This window comes from Rhinolophus sinicus, linkage group LG12 (assembly GCF_036562045.2).
Source record: "Rhinolophus sinicus isolate RSC01 linkage group LG12, ASM3656204v1, whole genome shotgun sequence".
Lineage (NCBI taxonomy): Eukaryota > Metazoa > Chordata > Mammalia > Chiroptera > Rhinolophidae > Rhinolophus > Rhinolophus sinicus.
In genome coordinates this window covers 24,773,893-24,794,398 of record NC_133761.1, presented here as the reverse complement: position 1 = coordinate 24,794,398, position 20,506 = coordinate 24,773,893, and the positions used below count along the sequence as shown (strand labels likewise).

The window sequence follows — 20,506 nt, the reverse complement described above, 5'->3', positions numbered from 1 at the left end:
ATCTTCCAAACATTCCCTCTGTAGCTCATCTCACATTTGTGTAAAATTAAATTTGTATAACAAATCCCTTATTTCCATAACACTCATCATGGCTCTGTCTCCCTGACTAAACATTGATACAATCAAGTTGGTTTAATGGATAGTGAAACCAGACGTCACTATTTAATAGTTTCCACATCTTCTGATTCCTATTCCAGAGCTCTTTCCAGTAGGTCATAGTATCTCTCCAATCCCACAAATAATCTGTTATTATTTTAAGCATTTGTTTGGGTAGTAGTGGTTATCTATTTGTTTTTTAACTCTAAGTATTGGGACCAGCAAGTTTTCATGAGAAGTAAAAGGTCACTGTAAGCCATAAACTGATGGAAACTCTTATTGAAGTATTTATTAGAGAGATCAAAATGTAGTCATTTATCAAAGAATTGAAGGGTCATAAAATAAGAAATGTATACATAAAGGTAATTCTATTCTAGAAAGTTCTGAGCTACAAGGAGCTTTACAAATACTTTGATTTGTAGGACAGAAAATTGAGAACCAGGGAAATGAGATAATGTGTTCATGAACATTCAGATTATTAAAGACAGAAATGGGATTAGAGGAAACGTTTTACCTCTTAGAATACACACTTTGAGTGTATTTAATTATAGAAATTAACTGTTGACTTCTCTTTATTATAGGATGACCATATAGTGGGCAGCTATGAGATCAAAGCTAAACCTTGACTTCTACACATAATAGGTCCTCTGACTTTGTACAAAGTACAAGGCCTCAGTTTTCTCATGTGAAAACAGTATCTGGTGCATAGCACGTATTTGTTAAATATTAGCTATTAACTTTTAGTTAATTATTTGACTAATTTAGGTGTATACCTTGAATTTTGATGAAAATGGTTTCTAACTTCTAGAAGCTTAGACACAGTGGGAAGACACATACACACACACACACACACAGTTATTTAAAAAAAACCACTCATTAATGACTTTAGGATGGAATGTGGATACTGAGCAGTTAGCCAGAGTGTTATGGGTGGATATGTGGTAGCACAGAGCATCCAAATTAGCCTGAGAGTGAGTGATGCATTTCTCTGGGAAATCAGTGTAGGGAGACTTATAGGGCAGTGCTCTTAGGATCAATCCGCATGGCAGAGTGAAGAAAGCAGTGCCAAGCAGCGGGAGAAGTGGGGCTTGTACACAGTCACAGTGAGACCTCAGCTAATCTCAAATGGAATTCTGGACCTTGGGAGGGCCTTCAAATTTGCCCCGCATTGGGGCAAGGGATCTTTATAAACTACTATATTGACCAGTCATTGGATGCAATCTGCCTGCAGGAAGGAGCAGTGACTTTGGGTGGTGTGACTTTCTCCAGCCACAGGCAATGCTCAGGCAGGGGACCTTGGCTATATGCTGATAGCCAGCAACATTCCCAGGAGGTAGACGAAGGAATGTTTCAGTTCTGAAGGGGAGTAATGGATTAGTGCATCACCTTGTCTACCATAATTATAGTATCTACCATAATAGGGATCAGGGAAGACTTCCTGGAATAAGGGAGACTTGTAAAGCTTTAGAAGATGTATCCAAAGCTGGGTTTATGTGTATAGGGTAAGGATATCGCATAAACAAAGGCATGGAAGGTATAGGGAAATTGCGAGTCATTTCTGGAACATAATTATAATGAGGAAGAATCTGGTTGGGTGAGGTTGTGGGGAGAGTATGATTGCCATAGCTGAATAAGTAGGTTATGGCCAGGTCATGAAAACTTTTCAGTGACAGACTTTAACCTGCAGATAGTAGAACATTGTGGAAATATATAGAGGAGGGCACAGACCAAGTCAAATTGTCTGTTAGAAAAACCAGCCCACAACAGTGAGGAAGATGTATTTGAGAGCATAAAGACTGGAGGCAGACAGGCTCTGTAATAGTCTGGGTGTTAGATGATGAGAAGCCCAATAATACTACCTCTCTAGAGGAAGTATTTAATCATTTCACATCGACTGCATGTTATTTCACATGATGTGTTCATCATGATACTCTTACATTATTATTTTTTCTTATTTATATTCTCCTGGGTTCTATAGATTTTATTTTCTACCTGAGAAAATCATATGGAATTTCCTTGGAGGAAATGAAAATATGTTTATTACATGTACATTTGTAAGCTTATCTATCCATTCACAATGCTTACTTTTAATCAGTGTGTGTCTAGAACATGAGAAAGACTTTTTTTTTTTTTTTAAATTAGGTTTATACATATAGCCACAGCTATTACAAGAGTTTTAAAAATACAATTTTTGGTAAGAAAGAATATTAAAAAATAAACCTCTCAAACAACTTCTAAATTTAACTTGAAAGAGAAAAAAGTATAAAACAAAAATCAAGCATGGGGCGGCTGGATAGCTCTGTTGGTTACAGAGGGAGCTCTCAACAACAAGGTTGCCAGTTCAATTCCCACATGGGATGGTGGGCTGCGCCCCCTGCAACTAAAGATTGAAATCGGCAACTGGACTTGGAGCTGAGCTGCGCCCTCCACAACTAGATTGAAGGACAACGACTTGGAGCTGATGGGCCCTAGAGAAACACACTGTTCCCCAATATTCCTCAATAAAAATTAAAAAAAAAAAAAAGATCAAGCATGAATTCTATAGTTTTGAGTTTAGTTGAAATTTAGTTGAATTTGAGCAGGTCAGTTGACTAAAGCCTCAGTTTCTTCATCTTTAAAATGTTTCTAATAACAACTTAAGAGTCATTGTCAGGATTAAATGATTAAAGTGTCAAAAACTATTTCATAAATTATAAAATACTAATTTAATACTATTTGAAAGTATTAATACAAATGTCAGCATTAATACTTTTAATAATGTATCACCATAGGGCATCCTAATTGGGAGAGAAGAGCAATGAGAGGAGGGGACGCACAGAAGGCAAAGCAGGACATCTGAGCTGTTAACTGGGGCCCATGTGGCATTACTGAACCTGGAGAATCGGCACTAGGCATGAGTGAGTGATGATACAGAGGGACAAGGAAGTCAGAGCGGCGCAGCTTCCCTTTCCAAGCTTCTGTTTGCTTTTCTTTGAAAGAGTGAATAACACCATTTCATACTGTGATTATTTTAACTAAACTTTCATCGAACAGGTGTTATGTTTTAATGAATACTATTTCCCATTTGATGCTAACGTAAATCTTAAAACTTAATTGCATGAGAATGTGATGATTACAGACTTACTTTCTGCTGGGTCTTGTCAGGAAAGAGGGCCAGAGCTACCAACTTTATTACACAGCATTCTCGCCTGGAGACCACACTGAACTAGGTAGGAGCCAAACGTCCCATATTTAAGTCTTTCTCCCTCATTGGGAAAATTACTGCATATGTCTGGACCTCAGCTTTCTTTTCATTAAAACCAGAGATTTAGAATTAAACTATTAAGTTCTTTCTGGATTCACAGTTCTGATTCTCAAGGTTCACAGTACTCTCAAGAAAGAAGAATGGGGACTGCAGAGTGTATGCCTCACTCTAGCTGGGAAGACATACTTTTCACACTTGATCTTAGCCAAAAGGCCGAGAAGCAATGAGATTTACTTTTTGATGACAGATCTGCATCTAATGGGTAAAGATCTGAATGACACATATGTTGAAGGAATAGGAAATGCACAATGAGAGCAGTGGGCCACTCTACGAGGAGGTAAGTGCTATTCCCAAGGAAGATGCCAGGATGACATTCATGTCCTGCGCTTGAAGCCTACTTTGGATGCCCACAATTCTCCTAAAGCTGCGCAAACACGCTTTGTCCCCTTAATGCCAACCTCACCTTGCAAACACATGTGTGCATGCGCACACACACACACACACACACACACACACACAGAAACACTTTGGAAAGGAACCAAAGAAAATTCTTCAGGAGCCTAGAAAAAGACTAGACTAATTACTCGCTAGTCCTATTGTCAGGCTGTCTGACATTAGCCAAGTTTCATATAGTTTCAAGTTTCAGGTCAAAACATTTACATAAGAGTACCCCTGATGTTTTACAGTGGTTTTTCTTGTTATAAACCTCTCAAAATATTGACCTACTTCGAAACATTTCTTCTTACACTCCATTGCATTTTATAAATGTCTCTTCTCTGGTTTCTTGAGTTGCCATTATGGACAACCTCGCTCCCCACCGCCCCCCATGGGATATGAACTCTTTAGAACTATTTCTCATCCTCTGTTGTGGTGACATCATCACTGTTGGTTAAGAAAATGACTATTATGTCTCCAAGGATCCAATCCCATATACAATCCATTAAAATAAAATGAGATGTGTTCCTGAAAAAGTTGTAGATCCGAAGTCCTCAAGAATGGTATGTCTCAAAAAGACAAATCAGCAGCCAAAACAGTTGAACTACAAGGAAATGGCCACACAGGTTGGAAGAAAAGCAGAAGGCGTTGTTTGCCATCATTGCATTTTGCTTGTCACAATATGCCAGCCCTTTGATGCACACAATTGCATTTCCATTACAGATGTAGAATTGCCACACTATTCAGAGTTTAAAATCATTGCAATTCTAATTTACTGATCACAAAACTGGGGCACACACAATTACTGAAGACCTGCTATGTGCCAGGTATTGCATTAATGAGGAGTGATATAAAAGTAACTAAAATATATTCCCTGTTTTCACGGAATGCCAAGCAGATATTTAGCGACCCAGTTAGTAACAAAACTGGACTGTGAGGTCTGGGAGACTAAAGATGTCATCTGCTAGTGCATGGAGTTCCTGGAACATAGAGGTAACACAGTGTTTGTGAAATGAATTTACCACACTGCATAACTTTTTTTAATGTTTTTTTTTTTTTTTTTTTTCCCTAGTGTATAAGCTGCTCATGGAAAAAAAATCAGAGATTAAGTATATAGATTGTCTATTTTTACATCTGTAATAATATGCTGTGTATATTGATGCCATTATTTGTATTTATTTTTGTCTTTTATATTATTTACCAAAAAATTCTAAATTATGCCTTGATTTATCTTTTATGTCAATCATTCAAAAATATAAAAATGTACTCCTCTTTTATCACCTTCAAGATAATGTGAAAAAATAAAAATTTAAGACAGGTTAGAAAAGAAAGTATAAGTAGGAAATTTTGTGATAGAAGGGAGTATTTATTTCAAGCCACTGAGTTTGAGTCAATTCTCTGTCATCAGTTTATATGTATGCATCCACTACAACTTCATCATAATAACAACGATAAAAATACAACAATAACAACAATAATATTGTGCTTGACTTAATTCCCTATCTTCTGGATTTTGAGCCAACATCAATACAATCAGTCTGTGAAAACTGAAATTTAAAGCTTTTAAGAAGTTTTTATAGGGTTTTTAATATCTCCTTGTAATAGGCCTAGAAAAACAAACTGATTTGCAATTTGAAAGATGACTTTTATCTGGTCTTTCTTTCAAACGTTTCCACTGAAACTATTAAGTGGGTAGGCCCAAGGTAGCTGAGTACTACACAGAAGGAAGACCTACCTGTAGTTTTGTTTTTCATTTCCTATGTGGAATCTGTCGTACTGTGAATAGGCTCGGTTTCCTTCCCAGTCCATTAGCTCGATTTTTAGTGTGTACTGCCTCTGACTGGTTATAGCAAAAATAAACTCATTCCCCAGCCAATATTCACCAGAGGGATTTCCAAAACCCTGAGAAAGAAGATAGAGTTGCAGTTGTTACTTCAGAAAGAAACACTTTTCATGTTCAATATTTAACTATGTTGCAAATAATAATAATACAACATTTTTTAAAAGTAAAGATATTTCTTGCACATTTTACACACTTTTTATTCCAATTATTTACCCAGTATTTTTCTGCTGTGTCTCCCCCCATCTAATTTGTATTGCATTAAAACCTGATATTCACATCTGGGTAGATGCGATGTATTTGGATAACATGAATCTGACTAATAGGATTAACCAGTAAACACTTCTCTATCACAGATAGCTTTTGAAAATGTTTATAAATTTCTAGGTGATAAAATATTTTGAACATAATTTAAACATTTTCCAATAAACATCAGGATAGTATCAGACAAATTATTTAACAATATTGTTATTTTTTGTGTTTTCATTATTATTCAGGAGTCAAATTATGCTCAGATAACAATTTAAAAAGGGTATTAGACTCTTGACTTTTCCAGCTTTAACATTCTCATTTTTAAAAAATTTCTTTTCAGTTACAATTGACATACATTATTAATTTCAGGTGTACAACATAGTAATTAGACATTTATATACCTTATGAAGTGATCACCCCTGTAAGTCTAGTATCCATCTGACACCATACATAGTTATTACAATATTATTGAATATATACCCTATGCTGTACTTTACATCCTCATGACTATTTTTATAACTGGCAATTTGTACTTCTTAATCCCTTTCACCTTTTTCACCCAGTCCCCCAACCCTCTCTCCCATCTGGTGACCTCCAATTTTCTCTGTATCTCTGAGCTTGTTTCTGTTTTGCTTGTTTATCTTATTTTTTTAGATTTCACATATAAGCAAAATCATATGGTATTTGTCTGTCTCTTTCTGACTAATTTTAGAAGATATTTGTCAATGGTATAGCTGATGGAGGTTAATATCAAAAAAATATAAGGCACTGTTATAAATTAACAAGAAAAAATCCAATTAAAAATGGGCAGAAGACCTGAATAGACATTTATAGACGTATGAAAAGATGCTCAACATCACTGATCATCAAGGAAATGCAAATAAAAACCACAATGAGATATTACCTCACACTGGTTAGAATGGCTATCATCAATAAATCAACAAACAAATGTTGGCAAGGATGTGGAGAAAAGGGGACCCTTGTGTACTGTTGGTGGGATTGTAAATTGGTGCAGCCACTATGGAAAACAATATGGAGATTTCTCAAAAAGTTAAAAGTAGAACTAATATATGACCCAGCAATTCTACTTCCGGGTACTTATCCAAAGAAATCCAAAACTCTAATTCAAAAAGATATATACACCCCTACGTTCATAACATTCTCACTTTTAAATATCAATTGGCAGCTCTGTAAATCCAGAACTATAATCCTTTAAATGCTTCACCAGCATGGATTTGAATTTTGAGGCAGACAGCTGCCCGTGAGAGCTAGTGAGTGAATCTAGTTGGCTGCTCTGCACCTGAATCTCAACATGGCCTTATTATTCTCTTTAGGGCAATCCAGTCATGGCTGTTAGGTGTTCAAAATAGTTTCTTTGTGGGACAAAAAAAAAAAAAAAAAAAAAAAAAGTTGACTCCAAAAGAAAGCCAACTTTTAATGTTGGAGATGTTAGTGATAGGAAAATAAAGAACCCTAAGAAACTGCTGGCATTCTACATTTTGTGTATTCACAACTGCCTCAGAAAAATATTCCTTGGTAATGCTTGAAGTTCAGTGTAATTCTCAATCTACACGTTTGTATTACTGACCAGACTACGAGCTCCTGGAGGACAGAGTTGTGCTGTATTGGTGAATCCCCAAAGACTAGCAAAATACTGGCATAAACTGGGTATTCCATATATTTTATTGAAGTTCAAAGAAAAAGGAAGGAAGGATGGGAGGAAGGTAGAAAGGACTATAGTAATTTGTGATGACATTCAGAGAAGTAACCTTAAAACATAATTCTTGTTGTAGGTACTTTGGTTGAGTTTCAGACAAGTATTTCTTAAAGTGTTCAACCAAATTATAATCACCAAATGAATGCATGTTTTGATATTTCACTGTAGCTCTAGTTGAAAAAAAAATGTGTAGCTCTACACAGAGTTAAAATATCTTCCAGCCAGTCCCATGAATCTTTACTTGAGCAAGCTCCCAATTTATCTGGTGCACATTAATATTTGGAAGACATACCTCCAGTAACAACAGGATATACTCTGATGTTTCAGAAAGAAACAGATTCTGGTGAACTGAGGTTTTCATTAATAAAGGTTTTGTCTATATTAAGAAGAATTGTGAGGGAAGTAGTAAATAATCACAGCAATCTTTATTTTCTCAACACAGATGATAGAATTTGGAAGACCTTTATTTCCTTTCAAATTTAATGTATGTTAACTAGGTAGAATTATAACTGCAGAAGTGTTAGTCACTGTTTTTTCCTTTAACTAACTTAACACATGAATCAGTGTTCTCCATTTCTTCCGTAAAATATGTTGATGCCCAAAATATACTCAAAGCATTAAATATATTTGTGTACTACTGTTCCTGCCAATTGAGTTACTTACCAAAGCCTCAGGTGTGTTTGGTCTGAAATCTGTTTATACCAGTCTGCTATTGTAATAAGATTTATAATGTTATATAAATAAGTTAAATATTAGTGAGGAAAGAATTTTGTGGGGTTTTTTTTTTTTTTTTTTTTTCATAAGATCTAATTTAAGTATTTAGGTTTGCTCAATAAAAGCAAATCATTAAAAATTGTTTTTGAATTATGTGTTGTTACAACTGTAAAAGACTGGGAAAAATAATAAAGCATTAGAGAATTTTTAACTTGCTTTGCACACATCTTAACTTTCTCTAGTTAAAAAAACAAAAAAAAACACCAAAAAAAAAAAAAAACGGAAGCTAGAAATTTGATGCATTTCATTATGGGAAAGTTTTATGAAAGAACCACTGACCAAGAATTTCAGGGTTTGGCCTGACAGTTAAAAAAAAAAAAATGAATGCATATTTTGATATTTAAAGTTAACAGAAAATGTATTAGTATATGTAGGCACACTTTAAAAGTTATTCTCCAATGTAACTTAGTTTTTAATTAACTGAACACTCTTTGTCCAGACTGTCCTAGGTATATGTCCCCTGAAGACCATCTATCTGTAGCTCAGAGCAAAGAGGTAGGACCCACTGGGGACAGAATGCCAGTGGCTCCTTTCTTCTCTGTTCCTAAGATGCTCAGATCACACTTTGTGAAAGTTCTACAGTGAGAGGAAATATTAGAGCCATTTAGGATATGCTAAGAATTTTACACATTCTTATGGCAGTTGGTGCTACATAGCAGGGAGAAGAGCAAAGCTTACCTCCTCCAATGATAAGCAAAACAGAAAGTTACAGAGAACTGAAGTCAAAGAATTAGCACATTCTCAGTTGCCGCAGCCATTGGGAAGAAAAAGAAGACCACTGGGATTTTCCTTGCGTTTCTTCTCAGCTCAGACATGTCAAAACTCTCCCTCTAGCCACTTGATAATTCCCTCTTCTGTGTAGTCAGAAGGGATTCGGCAATTATACTAAATGTGAATAAGGAGGCTGGGAATGATGAAGTGTTAAGTTTTAGGTCACATATTTCCATGTTGTTGAAAGCGTTGCATGGATAAAACTCTCCAGCTTCCCCAGGGAAAAGTGCAGAGCTTTCCAGCGCGTCTCAGAAAACGGACGAGCATGAGTGTCATTCCTCCAAGCCTCCATCCCCATTTTGGCATGCAGGCTTGTGCCTCTAAGTGAGATTAACATCCCTTCCTAAACAGTTTTCTTTTTCTGACTGAGAATAGAGGAAGAAGCAACTGAAAAGACAGCAACAAAATTTGCTCTGAGAAACCAAATTTCTATTTCATGCACTTTTCTGAAAAACTGTCTGCATATGCTCTATTATGGGAGCGAAATATTGGGCTACAATGAATCAAAATGGCTGTTAGAGAGATAGTGGAGGGAGGAAAGCTTCTAATAGCTACAAGTCAGTGATGCAGAAACAACTCTTTCATCATAAAGATGAAAAATAAATGAAAGAAGGGAAAATGGGTTCCCACATTTGTAAACTGTCTATTGGATAGTTTATCAGGCAGACCACGAATCCGATGCCTAGCAACAAATGCTTGGCTTTGATTAAATAACTTCTACTCCCTGTCTCTGTTCCAATTTGAAGCCTTTTTGCCACATATTTCCTGTGGACCCTCCAAGATTATTTCTGAGCCTCAGTTTCCTTCTGCAAAACATAGTTAAAAAAAAAAAAAAATGTTTCCTTATAGAGCGTTGTGAGAAAGAATGAGACAACGTACCTAATGCGTTTAGCGCAGTGTTGATACATGAGAAGCACTTAAAAAAATCTAGTTGTTGTCATTACAGTTAGAAGATATTTCACAACATACACTAATTTTCTGTTGACTCTCTCCCATGAGACTGTGAGCTATTTGAGGGTTAGCAGGTTCCTGTCTACTCTGTATGAGAACGGGAACAAAAATCATCCGGGGCCTTGTCTTTGCCTGAAAATTAATAAGGGGAGGCTGAAATAATTATGTAAAAGGCTTTCAGATGCTAGGAACTAATGTGTTTCTAACGACAAGTTGAGTGTTGGTTTATACAAATGAGGACTGTAATTTTAATCCAAGGAGTTAATTACTGAGTAAGAAATGAAAACCAATTGGTTGCAACTGGAGCTAAACTGTGACATAAACCAAAACGTAGACTACTTTCTATGCTTCGGCTTCCGAATGCTGAAGAGAAGCTGTCCCCTTCAACTTGCCCTTGGTCCTATTTTTTAAAATCCCTTTCTCTTTATGTCTGAGAAGTTTCAGGATCTATCTACAAAAGACGTAATTTTTGAGATCTTAAACCTGTGCTAAAAAATTGATAGTTCTGACAGTTGATTTCAACTGGGAGTGCATATCAAAAACAGCTGTGGAGATTTAAAAAAAAAATAGATGACTTAGAAGTTATGATCAGTTTGTCTGGAGTACGTTGAGAGATCTGTAGACTTACAAGGTTCCTCTGGGTTCCACTGGTGAGTCTGCTCTATACCTAATGTGAGGAATCATATAATCATGATGTGAAATAGCTATCCTGAGGGCACATTAGAAGGAATATGTTAACCAGATGAGATTATCTGAGTAGTACACAGAGAAGAGACAGGCATAAAATCTCATCTTCATATTCAGCTTCATATTAGGAGGCAAGTTTTGATTATGTATTATGGGACTGTCTTTGATAAAAATCATATTCATGCCTGAAATACAAAGATGGCCAATGCACATTAAAAAATAGGTTTGCACATTATTGCATACATAACGGCTTACCATAAGTCTATATTTTACTCCAAATAGTCTGTAATATCCACAAAAATAAAAATAAAAGCTTATACAAAATTCAGTGCTGATACTGAAAAGGCAGCAAGTCCTTATTGAATTAATAAACAATAGTAATAAAAATAGAAATTCTCCTTTTTCATAAATGAAACCTAAGGATGTTATACCATATTATTTTATGAAAACTACTATGATTAGTTACTTTAATCACAATCAGTTGAAAAATTTTAAACCTTATTTCAGATAGATTATTGATAAATTTTATTTTTCCTTCAGCTCTTTAATAAAAGGCAACAAAAGACACTGGAATTTTTCGTAAATGAATGCTGACTTAGAATTGGTCTTAAAACCACATTTTGCTAAAAAAATGAAAACAGAGGAAAAACCAATATTCGTTAGTTTTTGCCAAAACCTGAAGAAATGTCTAGTTGTGGTTTGTATTTTTCCAAGTTAATAAAATAATTGTCTCTGATATTTTATTTATTTTGCCTGATAATGCTCACAGGAAGTGTTGACTTTTTATAGCTGAACACAATTGAAACCAGACACAGTCCATGTATCCTATGGGTTTCATCTCTTCTCATACAAATTAAAGAAAGCAGATAAGAAGTCAAAGTTACTGAGCTGTGACTTCCAAAGGTGCTTTAATTCACAATCAGTCATGCATCTCCTCTAACTGCTGAGACACTCAAGCCCAAGAAAGATCAAAAGAATGATTTCTTTCCACATTTTAAATTTCTCATATGTATATATATATTTCTCTTTTCAATGTGAAGATGTTAGAATGCCATTGAAAATGTGCTCTTAATTTCTTTCCAGAAACAAAGAACTCCCAGAAGTTCTGGTGCTCAGACTGAAATATTTGTATCAATAGGAAGTTCTGTTTATGAGGGTAATTGTTTTCAATACAAAGCCAGGTTGTCTCCAGGGCATTAGTTACCACCTTCCATAAAGTTAGGATACTAGGGTACTCTTGGAACTTCTACTGTGTTTCCCAGAAAATAAGACCTACCAAGACAATCAGCTCTAATACATCTTTTGAAACAAAAATTAGTATAGGACCAGGTCTTATTTTACTATAAGACCAGGTATAATATAATATAGTATAGTATAGTATAATATAATATAATATAATATAATATAATATAATATAATAAATATAATACAATACAATACAATTCAATAGACTATAATACCAGCTCTTACATTAATTTTTGCTCCAAAAGATGCATTAGAGCTGATTGTCCAGCTAGGTCTTATTTTCGGGGAAACACAGTAGCTTGATCTGGTTGTATGTACAAACATACTTCTGATAGTGTTATTGCTGGAGCCTTCTAACTAGCATGCTCATGGCTTGAAGGAGTTAATATAGTTCCCTAAGTGCCTCATTAAAAAGGCCCACTCCAGACTTCCCTCTCCACAAACATCTTTACAAATCCATAAACCAGATTTTGCTGAATCTCCTTTAAGGAAGGTTAAGTAAAAAACAAAGCTCAGGTAGGCTTTTGTAGGCTTAAAGCCAATGTTAAGAAACAAATAAGTACCAAATGGTCTATGTTGAGACGTTTAAAAATAGTAATTATAATACATTATACATATTTGTGATTTCATGTGTTAATAATTTTAACTCATTTTTTCTGGAAACCTTATGAGGCAAGAGGCAGACCTTAGGTATCAATCAGTACAAAGGGCAAGAGAGAGGAAAGATAGAAAAAAAGGTGGGATGAAACTCAGTGCCCTAGAAAGAAGTGAAGCGTCTTAGGTTGTTGCATTCTAGCCGCAGTGGAGACTGCGGATGAAGTGGTGTATGCCAAGAAGTTCTTGTTTTCCCAAAGGGTGTGCCCCCTAGCGGCCGGTTCCTCTGATGCAGAGAGCAGAAGTGGGTGTGACTGATGAGAACTGGCGTAGGGAGTCTACTTCCATTCTTTGTGGAGTCATGTTATTTTGTCCTTAGGTGAAAGGAAAGCTCTGGAGGAAACGACTGAAACACTTTCCACCATGTGTTTTGGTGAAAGTTAACCAACTTGTAACATGTGATGAATTCTTTTAATTAAAACAAAAAGGTCGTCCGACTCATTTTTGCCAAAATGTTTCAGAAGTTTGGAGCCTACCTCATTTTTTGAATATGCAGAATTGACACTCAGCTGATAAATTGCTCTCGTTTGAATAAAACATGATAGTCTTTCTATTTTAAAAAGGGGGAGGGAAAACGTCATAAAAGCTACGATTAAAGAATAATTTTGTCCCATTCCAATAATAAAAAAATGCATAATAAAATATATATATATATGGCAAATACTTAAAAGACTTAAATCGATGCCATACTTCATATGTCAGTCTCTTTTATTTAATGTGCCTAGTTTGTGAAGGCAGCAGATGCTTACAACTAATAATTCACTATTTTGGAAAGTCACCATGATGGCAAATTCATATTCATTTTTCCATTATAATTAATATTAATAATAATGGATTACAGATTTGCCTAAATCTATATCTATAGTCTGATTCTCAGATGATTTCTTCAGATCCCATTTTAATGGTGAAAATAATCATGAGTTAAGGTGGTTCGCAAAATATTTTTGGCAGAGTTAAGTAAAAATTTTGGAGTCTTTGATGTTTTAATCTTGGGTAAAAATAATAACTACTGTTCATTGAAAATTCAGTGTGCCAAGTGCTTTACTTGTATCTAATCCTCATAACATCCCTGCAAGGCAGGTAAGGTATTATTATTAACGTTTTCTTTTAACAAGTGAGAAAGTTCAGATATGGGTTAAATGATTTGCCAAACATCACTTCATTTGTAAATGGCAGAGAGAAGATTCAAACTGTTAATTTAGGCACAATGCAAGGTCCTCTTTTAGAACGTAGGTTCTCTTTTTTCCCTTATATGTTCTTAGAGTCGTATGAGCAGAAAGAGACCTTAGAATCAACCCAACATGCCAGTTCTGCATAACAATCCTGAACCCTGGTGATTTACCTTCCACTGGGGTGTTTCTATTGAAGAGGGGTCGTCGCCACTTAACATGCATCCATTCATGCTGGTAAGAATCATTAGAGAGTTGTGTTCCTACTCAGTCAAATTGTGCTTCCCTGGAATATTCCTCCATTCATTATGGAGATTCCTTCTCTACAGCACTGTTAAAAGGGAGATTCTAATTCAGGAGGTCTGAGGTGGAGCTTGAAATTCTGCATTTCTAATAGTGGAACTCCCAGACAATGCTGCTGCTGCTGGTCCGTGGACCACACTGTGAGTAGCAGATTCCAATACCACATTCTTCCAGCCAGTCAATTCAAATAGCTATCACACAGGTTTATACGTAATTCTTTTTTCTCCAGGTTAGACACCCAACTATTCACCTGCTCTAGGTGTGGTTCCAGATTCCTCCCATCCTGTTCGTGTCCCCTAAATTCACTTATTGTAAAACCTCCAGAATTTGAAGTAGATTCTTCACGTAATCAGACCGTGGCAGAAACCAATGAGCTCTGCATTTTTTTTTTTTTTTTTTTTTTTGCAACCAAAAACTACTATTCATGTAGACGGTGTATATAAGTGTGTTTGTTTTTTTGTAGTCAACAATTAATAATAATGAGCTTATAGCCAAGTAAATCTCTCCATCTTTAAAATCCTAGATTCTTAAGCTAATCAGTCACTTTTATTCCATATTCTCATGGTTGATTTTGCATATTTTTGGTCCAGGTAAGACTTTACATTTATCTCTGTAGAATTTTGTTTTGTTGGCTTCAGCCTACCTTTCTATCTTGAGTTTATCATTTATTGAAGACATCAAGGTTCCAACTTTGTGTAACACCAAATTCTATTAACCTACTTTCATAGTGTTCCACTGAGTTATCTGATAAAAATGTTGTAGACACAGAATCACCAGCAGAGACCTCCCTTTATTAAATCCCTTTGTTTACTGTCATTCAACCAACTATAAACCTACTAATGGGTGAACTGTGACGTCAACCAACAACAGTTTTTACACATTGTTTACAAGAACATCAAGACAGAACTTAGGCTAGTAGAGCATTTCTCTTCACCTTTTTCTTTACCTTCTAAGAGGGAATTTGTCAAAAAATTGTCCAGAGAAGAATTATCCAGAAGACTTAGATGTTAAAAAAAAAAAAAAAAGAGAGAGAATTAGCCCATAAATGGAAACCCTCTTCCATTACTGTGCCTTGACATTCTGTCAACAGATTTTAATATTAATACTTAATATTGTAGGCATTGGCTATGTGATTATTGGATTATAAATTATTTCAATCATCTACTATATTATCTTGGAAAAGTTCATCTCCCAACTTGTTCATTTTCCTCTTAAAATGGAGACAGTATTAGCTATAATTAGCTATAGGTTTGATGTAAAATACTAGATAAGAATTTATGTATAGGGCTGGCACGTGTTAAGCATTGAGAAGGTTGGCGGGGAACATGGTGATGATGATAACGATATTCTGGAGACCCCAACGAACCCTGCCTCACAGTTCACACCCTGGTGTGCTCCTTTCACCTTGAATCTCAACTCGCCCTGTCATCAACTTTAACAATAACAACAACAACAACAACAAAATGCAGTGAAAACGAAGCCATGCTATTTCTGGGTCTAATAAACCTTAAAAAGGCCTGGAAATTTCTATTTTTGTGCCTGAGGCATGCCAACTCCCACATAAGAAGTCTGATGACCCTCGATCACTGTGTTAGGAGAAGCCACATGGAGGAGCACTCAGTAAACAGCCAGCAAGAACTTGCCAGCCTTGTGAGGCCATTGGTAGTAGGTGTCCTGCTCCACAACCCAGAGCCCTGCCCATCTCCCTGTCCTGGCTCAAGTCCCCAGCCTGGGTCTGAGTTCTAGCTTCCCCCATCCTCATTCAACCAGGAACAAATACAGGGAATCCCTAATAGTGCACCAAAGAATTTCAGTGATACATTTTTCTTTCTAACACACACATGGGAATAATTTACTGAAAATGATTTATGAGTGTTTTGTGTTTAATGAAAATAATTTCACTAATTTATCATTTTATTTTTAAAATAAATGAAAAACACCTAATAAGGGTTTGTCACACAGTGTGGTGAAGATAACCTCATGATAAAACATCAAAAATTACTAAGTACTTCCTTCTTACCATTTTATATTCTTTCCAACCTCTTTGGAAATCCACGCTTCCATCTTCACGATGTTGTATTACAGTCCAACCTCCCCCATTAAGATCCATATTGCAAAATACCTGACAAAAAAAGGGAAAATAAAGTCAAGTGAAAATTATATCTGTTGTAAAGAAGCATACATCAGATATGTTTTAAAATAGAAATCTATAGAACTGTCAGGCCTATAGATAAAAATAAAAATTACTATGCTAAAAATGTTAATTTAGACATTTTATTGGCTACTTTTCTTATATTTGAGTTGTTTTTTATTAAATTCCATCAAAGATGCATAAATTACTTATAAACACTTAAATGAGTTAAATATTATCTCAGTTCAGACTATAAGTTTTTTTAAAATTGTTGTTTTCAGTGATAATAGGCATTTGTTTTTGTTCAATTTTTAAATATATTACTAAAGTTCCAAAACTACAGACCATTTTATCACCAAAACATAAGACTTAGAATTTTTAAATCTTTAATTAACTGAAATGGCAATATAATAAAGGCTTTGGAAAAAATGTTTTTAAAAAATCATTTATATTTAGCTATTACACATTTCATTGCATATTAACTTCTATACACTTACATACTACAATAATTATTCTTGATGGTTCAGTGTTACGTTAGAGGCAAAGTTTGGCCTTTGGCATAAGGAGAACAGATTATTTGCATGAATTTTCATTATGAACAATAAGAGGAGAACATGACATACTGTATTCCTTCTGACTGCAACAAGCATTTCTTTCCCATGTGGAAAAGTTATCCAAATCTTTCAAAGACTTATACTTATTTCAATTATTCTAAATACAATAGTATTTATTTAGAAATTGATTCATTTCCCCCAGAGTCCATCCCCATATCTGTAATGGGATTATATTTGGAGAGCAATCACTGTAATTGATGTAGCTTGAATGTGGCAGTTTGATTATTTGAGGGCCCAGCTATGGGGAACACCACCATTCTCCTGGCAATTGACTACTAAACCATCTTGGAGGCTGGCTGAAAGTGTAGATACAATGCGACAACAGCAGGCAGGCTGTGTGGACATAGGGCTAAACTTTGATTAAAGAAAAAAACTTGAAGTATTTTCCCTGAGGCATTAAATTTGGAGCACAGATAGCTACTGGGTAGGAAAACAATGCCAAGGACGTCATTCAAAGGATAAATTACCCATGTACTTCCTCAGAGCAAAAGGATAAAAGATACATGCCTATTTCTGAGCATAAATAAGTAAGGGACTCTCCAGAGGGCTGGTTCTCCCGGTTTTGACGACACCCATCAGTATGTCTTTATAATCCCTAGGAATTTACTGACCTTCAAGATGTGAAATTCCCCTCCCTGTCTCAAGGTTCCCCCCTCAACTAATCCCTTAACCTTCAATACCTGCTCATTGTCCTCAACATAACCTCTAGCTAGTCTTTTGTCCTCCTTCGTTTAAATTCATTAATTCACTTATTTTTCACTCAGCAGCATTTGGGGGAGGGGGGCACTGATTTTGTATTACAACTGGCGATATTACAATGAATAAAGTATGGATCATATCCTGAAAATGCCTAGAAGTTTAAGTAGCGACTGCTCCTGTGGGATTAAGGAGATGTGGGTGTCCACAATTTTCAACTCCAGTGACCTGAGAATGACCTAAGGAAGAGCTAACATATGAGTAAAGAAAATGATCATGGTTTGGGACAGGTAGAGTTTGAGGACAGTCATCCAAAAGGGGAATTTTATAGATCTGTTAGAGATGATCTACTGGAGATAGACCCAGGATAAGAATATGGACAAGAGAATACGGAAATAAGAAAGGAATAGCCATTAACAATAACATGCTTGTTAAGTGCCAGATAATTTAAACACTTTACATGCATTTTCTAACTTCTCTCACAACAATCTTATGGTGTAGACATGATTACTATCCCCATTTTACAGATTGAAAAAAACTGAGGCTTAGAGTATTTCAATAATTTACCAATAGTTATTATTAATAGCAAGTACTGGATCCAAGATTTGAACACCACATTTACCTAATTCAAAATGGTTTTGGGAGTAATATGCTTGAAAGTAGTAGTCGATAGCTTGAAGACGTACTATTTAATGAAGTAAATAGTGGAAAGGGATGTATGTGTGCGGGGGACGGAGGAGGACCCAAGAATGGGCTTTGGTAAACAACTGATGGAGATAAAGTACGTTAATACCTTTAAGTAAGCAGGAATTTTCTTTTACTCGCTACTGTCCCCAGTGCCTAGAGCAGTACCTAGCCTATAGTGGGTACTAAATGAATATTTGTTAGTAAATAGAGATGCAAGAAAAGACGAAATATTATAGAAAAACTTAATTAATGGAATGCAATAAAACATGGAGGTGGATTTTGAGTTGGGGAAATGATCAACTTAATCAAATATTCCAGAGAAGTCAAGACAAATAAAGATTAAGAAAATACATACTTTAATTTAAAATGAAGGAGCCGTTAGTGACCTTGAGGAGACAGAGTACAGGATTCTTATGAAATAAAATCCAGATGGCACAGTTTAAAGAGGGCATAGGACAAGTGGCCAAGCTGGAACTTTACTGGTGAAATTTAAATTAAGAGTAAGTGAAAATGTCAAGGAAACATTTTGCTAAGGGAAACTGATGTCACCGTTTCTTTATTAAATTTTACCCTACCTTGACTGGTTAATCAGAATTTTTTTTCCAAATTTTTCTATCCTCATGGACATTGATTGCCTGAAATTTTGCTAAACTGTGTTTGTAAATCCATAAATGTCACTTATGTAATTGGGAAAAGAAATAACTACATTTATAAATATGGAGTATGAAGACAAAACTATTCTTTACATTTTTACTACTATTATCTATGTGATTAAAATTTGTGCAAAGTTTTAAAATCACTCACAAAGTTTAGGAAAAGACAACTTTCCTTTCAAGCACAGGTATCCAGTGACTTGAAACCGTTAAATGAGCTGAGAGTCCTTAGATAAAGAGTTAGAGACAGTCAGAGCTACACAGAAGGTAGAAGTTTCCCAAGCAGATTTCTGTGTTGGGAGCTGAGGGGCAGACAAGTTAAGAGGTTGGACATATATTCTACAATTCTTATTAGGACTCAATAACAGCAATGATTATAGGGGCTATTTGTGAAATATGGGCACAACAGAATTGAATGGCATGGACGTGGGAGCTAGATTTCCTACGTTTAGTCCCACCGCTTAGATCTTTCGCAAGGATTAAATGAGTCAATGCATACAGAGTTTTTTAGAATAGGTTTGGCACTTGATAGGCTTTGTCATTACTCTTATCTCTTAGATGTGTGTTACATATGAGATAATATGTATTTAAAATGCTGTGCATTATATAGTCTATGTATACATCTTATATATAATAAGATATAATACATACATATTATAGTTTACTATTACATATAACTGCATATAATTTATTATTTATTATAAATAATATGGAATGTACAAAGCTATAATATGTAGAAGTTCAATAAATTGTGCTTATGATTATAATTATCAGCTTGTTGTTAATAGTACTGGCATTACTAATCTTTGGATATGTTACTTTTTGTTATATATAACAAGAAGTAACATCTGCAAAGATGATAAATATTTAAGAACTGACTCTGGGTGGAGAGCACACAATGGGATATATAGATGATGTATTATAGAAACACATTTGAAACCTACATAATTTTAATAACCATTGTCACCCTATTCAATTTAATAATAATAAAAAAGAAGATGGATTTACTCTAGAAAAAAAAAGGCCATGTATTTCTAGTCAGAAGAAAAATAAAAAGCCTATGCATATTAATAGATGAAGGACAGTCAAGAAAATAGGTAGTTGGTTTCAAAAGATCTGAGAGATGAAAGGACTTGAACAGTTCCTTTGCCAGTGCTGTGTGGTCTGTGCTATTTGGCAGCACCCTTCCTGCAGACAAGGCCCCGCTGCAGTTGCTATGCCGCTTGCATTTATTGATCATATGACTTAGGCTTAACTCCGTCCAAGAAAAGGTTGAACTGGCTCTTATCCCAGGCAAGGTCGAAGCTTTCAAGCATTAAATACCTTTTAACATAATATGGAGATTTAAAACCAAACAAAAAAGGGAAATTTGATTCACATAGTTCTTATGTTTTTATGCTCCATACAAGTTGGAATGATTAGGCTTGAGGATATTAATTACTTTTCTATAACCTTGAATAAAAAGGACTCAACACATTTGTTATAGTCCTTTTCTAAGGATTAGGGGAATTATAAATTCAGAAACAAATTTTTAATATTTTACAATAAGCTGAGCTATGATTTAACGGTTTATGTTTTTGGATGAAA

The 20,506-nt window shown here is 35.2% G+C and overlaps 1 protein-coding gene across 2 annotated transcripts in view; it reads right to left on the bottom strand.

The window, feature by feature from the left end:
• Window positions 1–20,506, bottom strand: part of ANGPT1 (angiopoietin 1) — a 265,713-nt gene that overhangs the window by 32,211 nt on the left and 212,996 nt on the right. For both annotated transcript variants that reach the window (XM_074316347.1, XM_019750655.2), the window contains exons 6-7: window positions 16,159–16,260; window positions 5,511–5,677 (exon numbers count right to left, since the gene is read on the bottom strand). In XM_074316347.1, coding sequence (XP_074172448.1) covers window positions 5,511–5,677; window positions 16,159–16,260 — 269 coding nt within the window. The remainder of the gene's footprint in view (window positions 1–5,510; window positions 5,678–16,158; window positions 16,261–20,506) is intronic.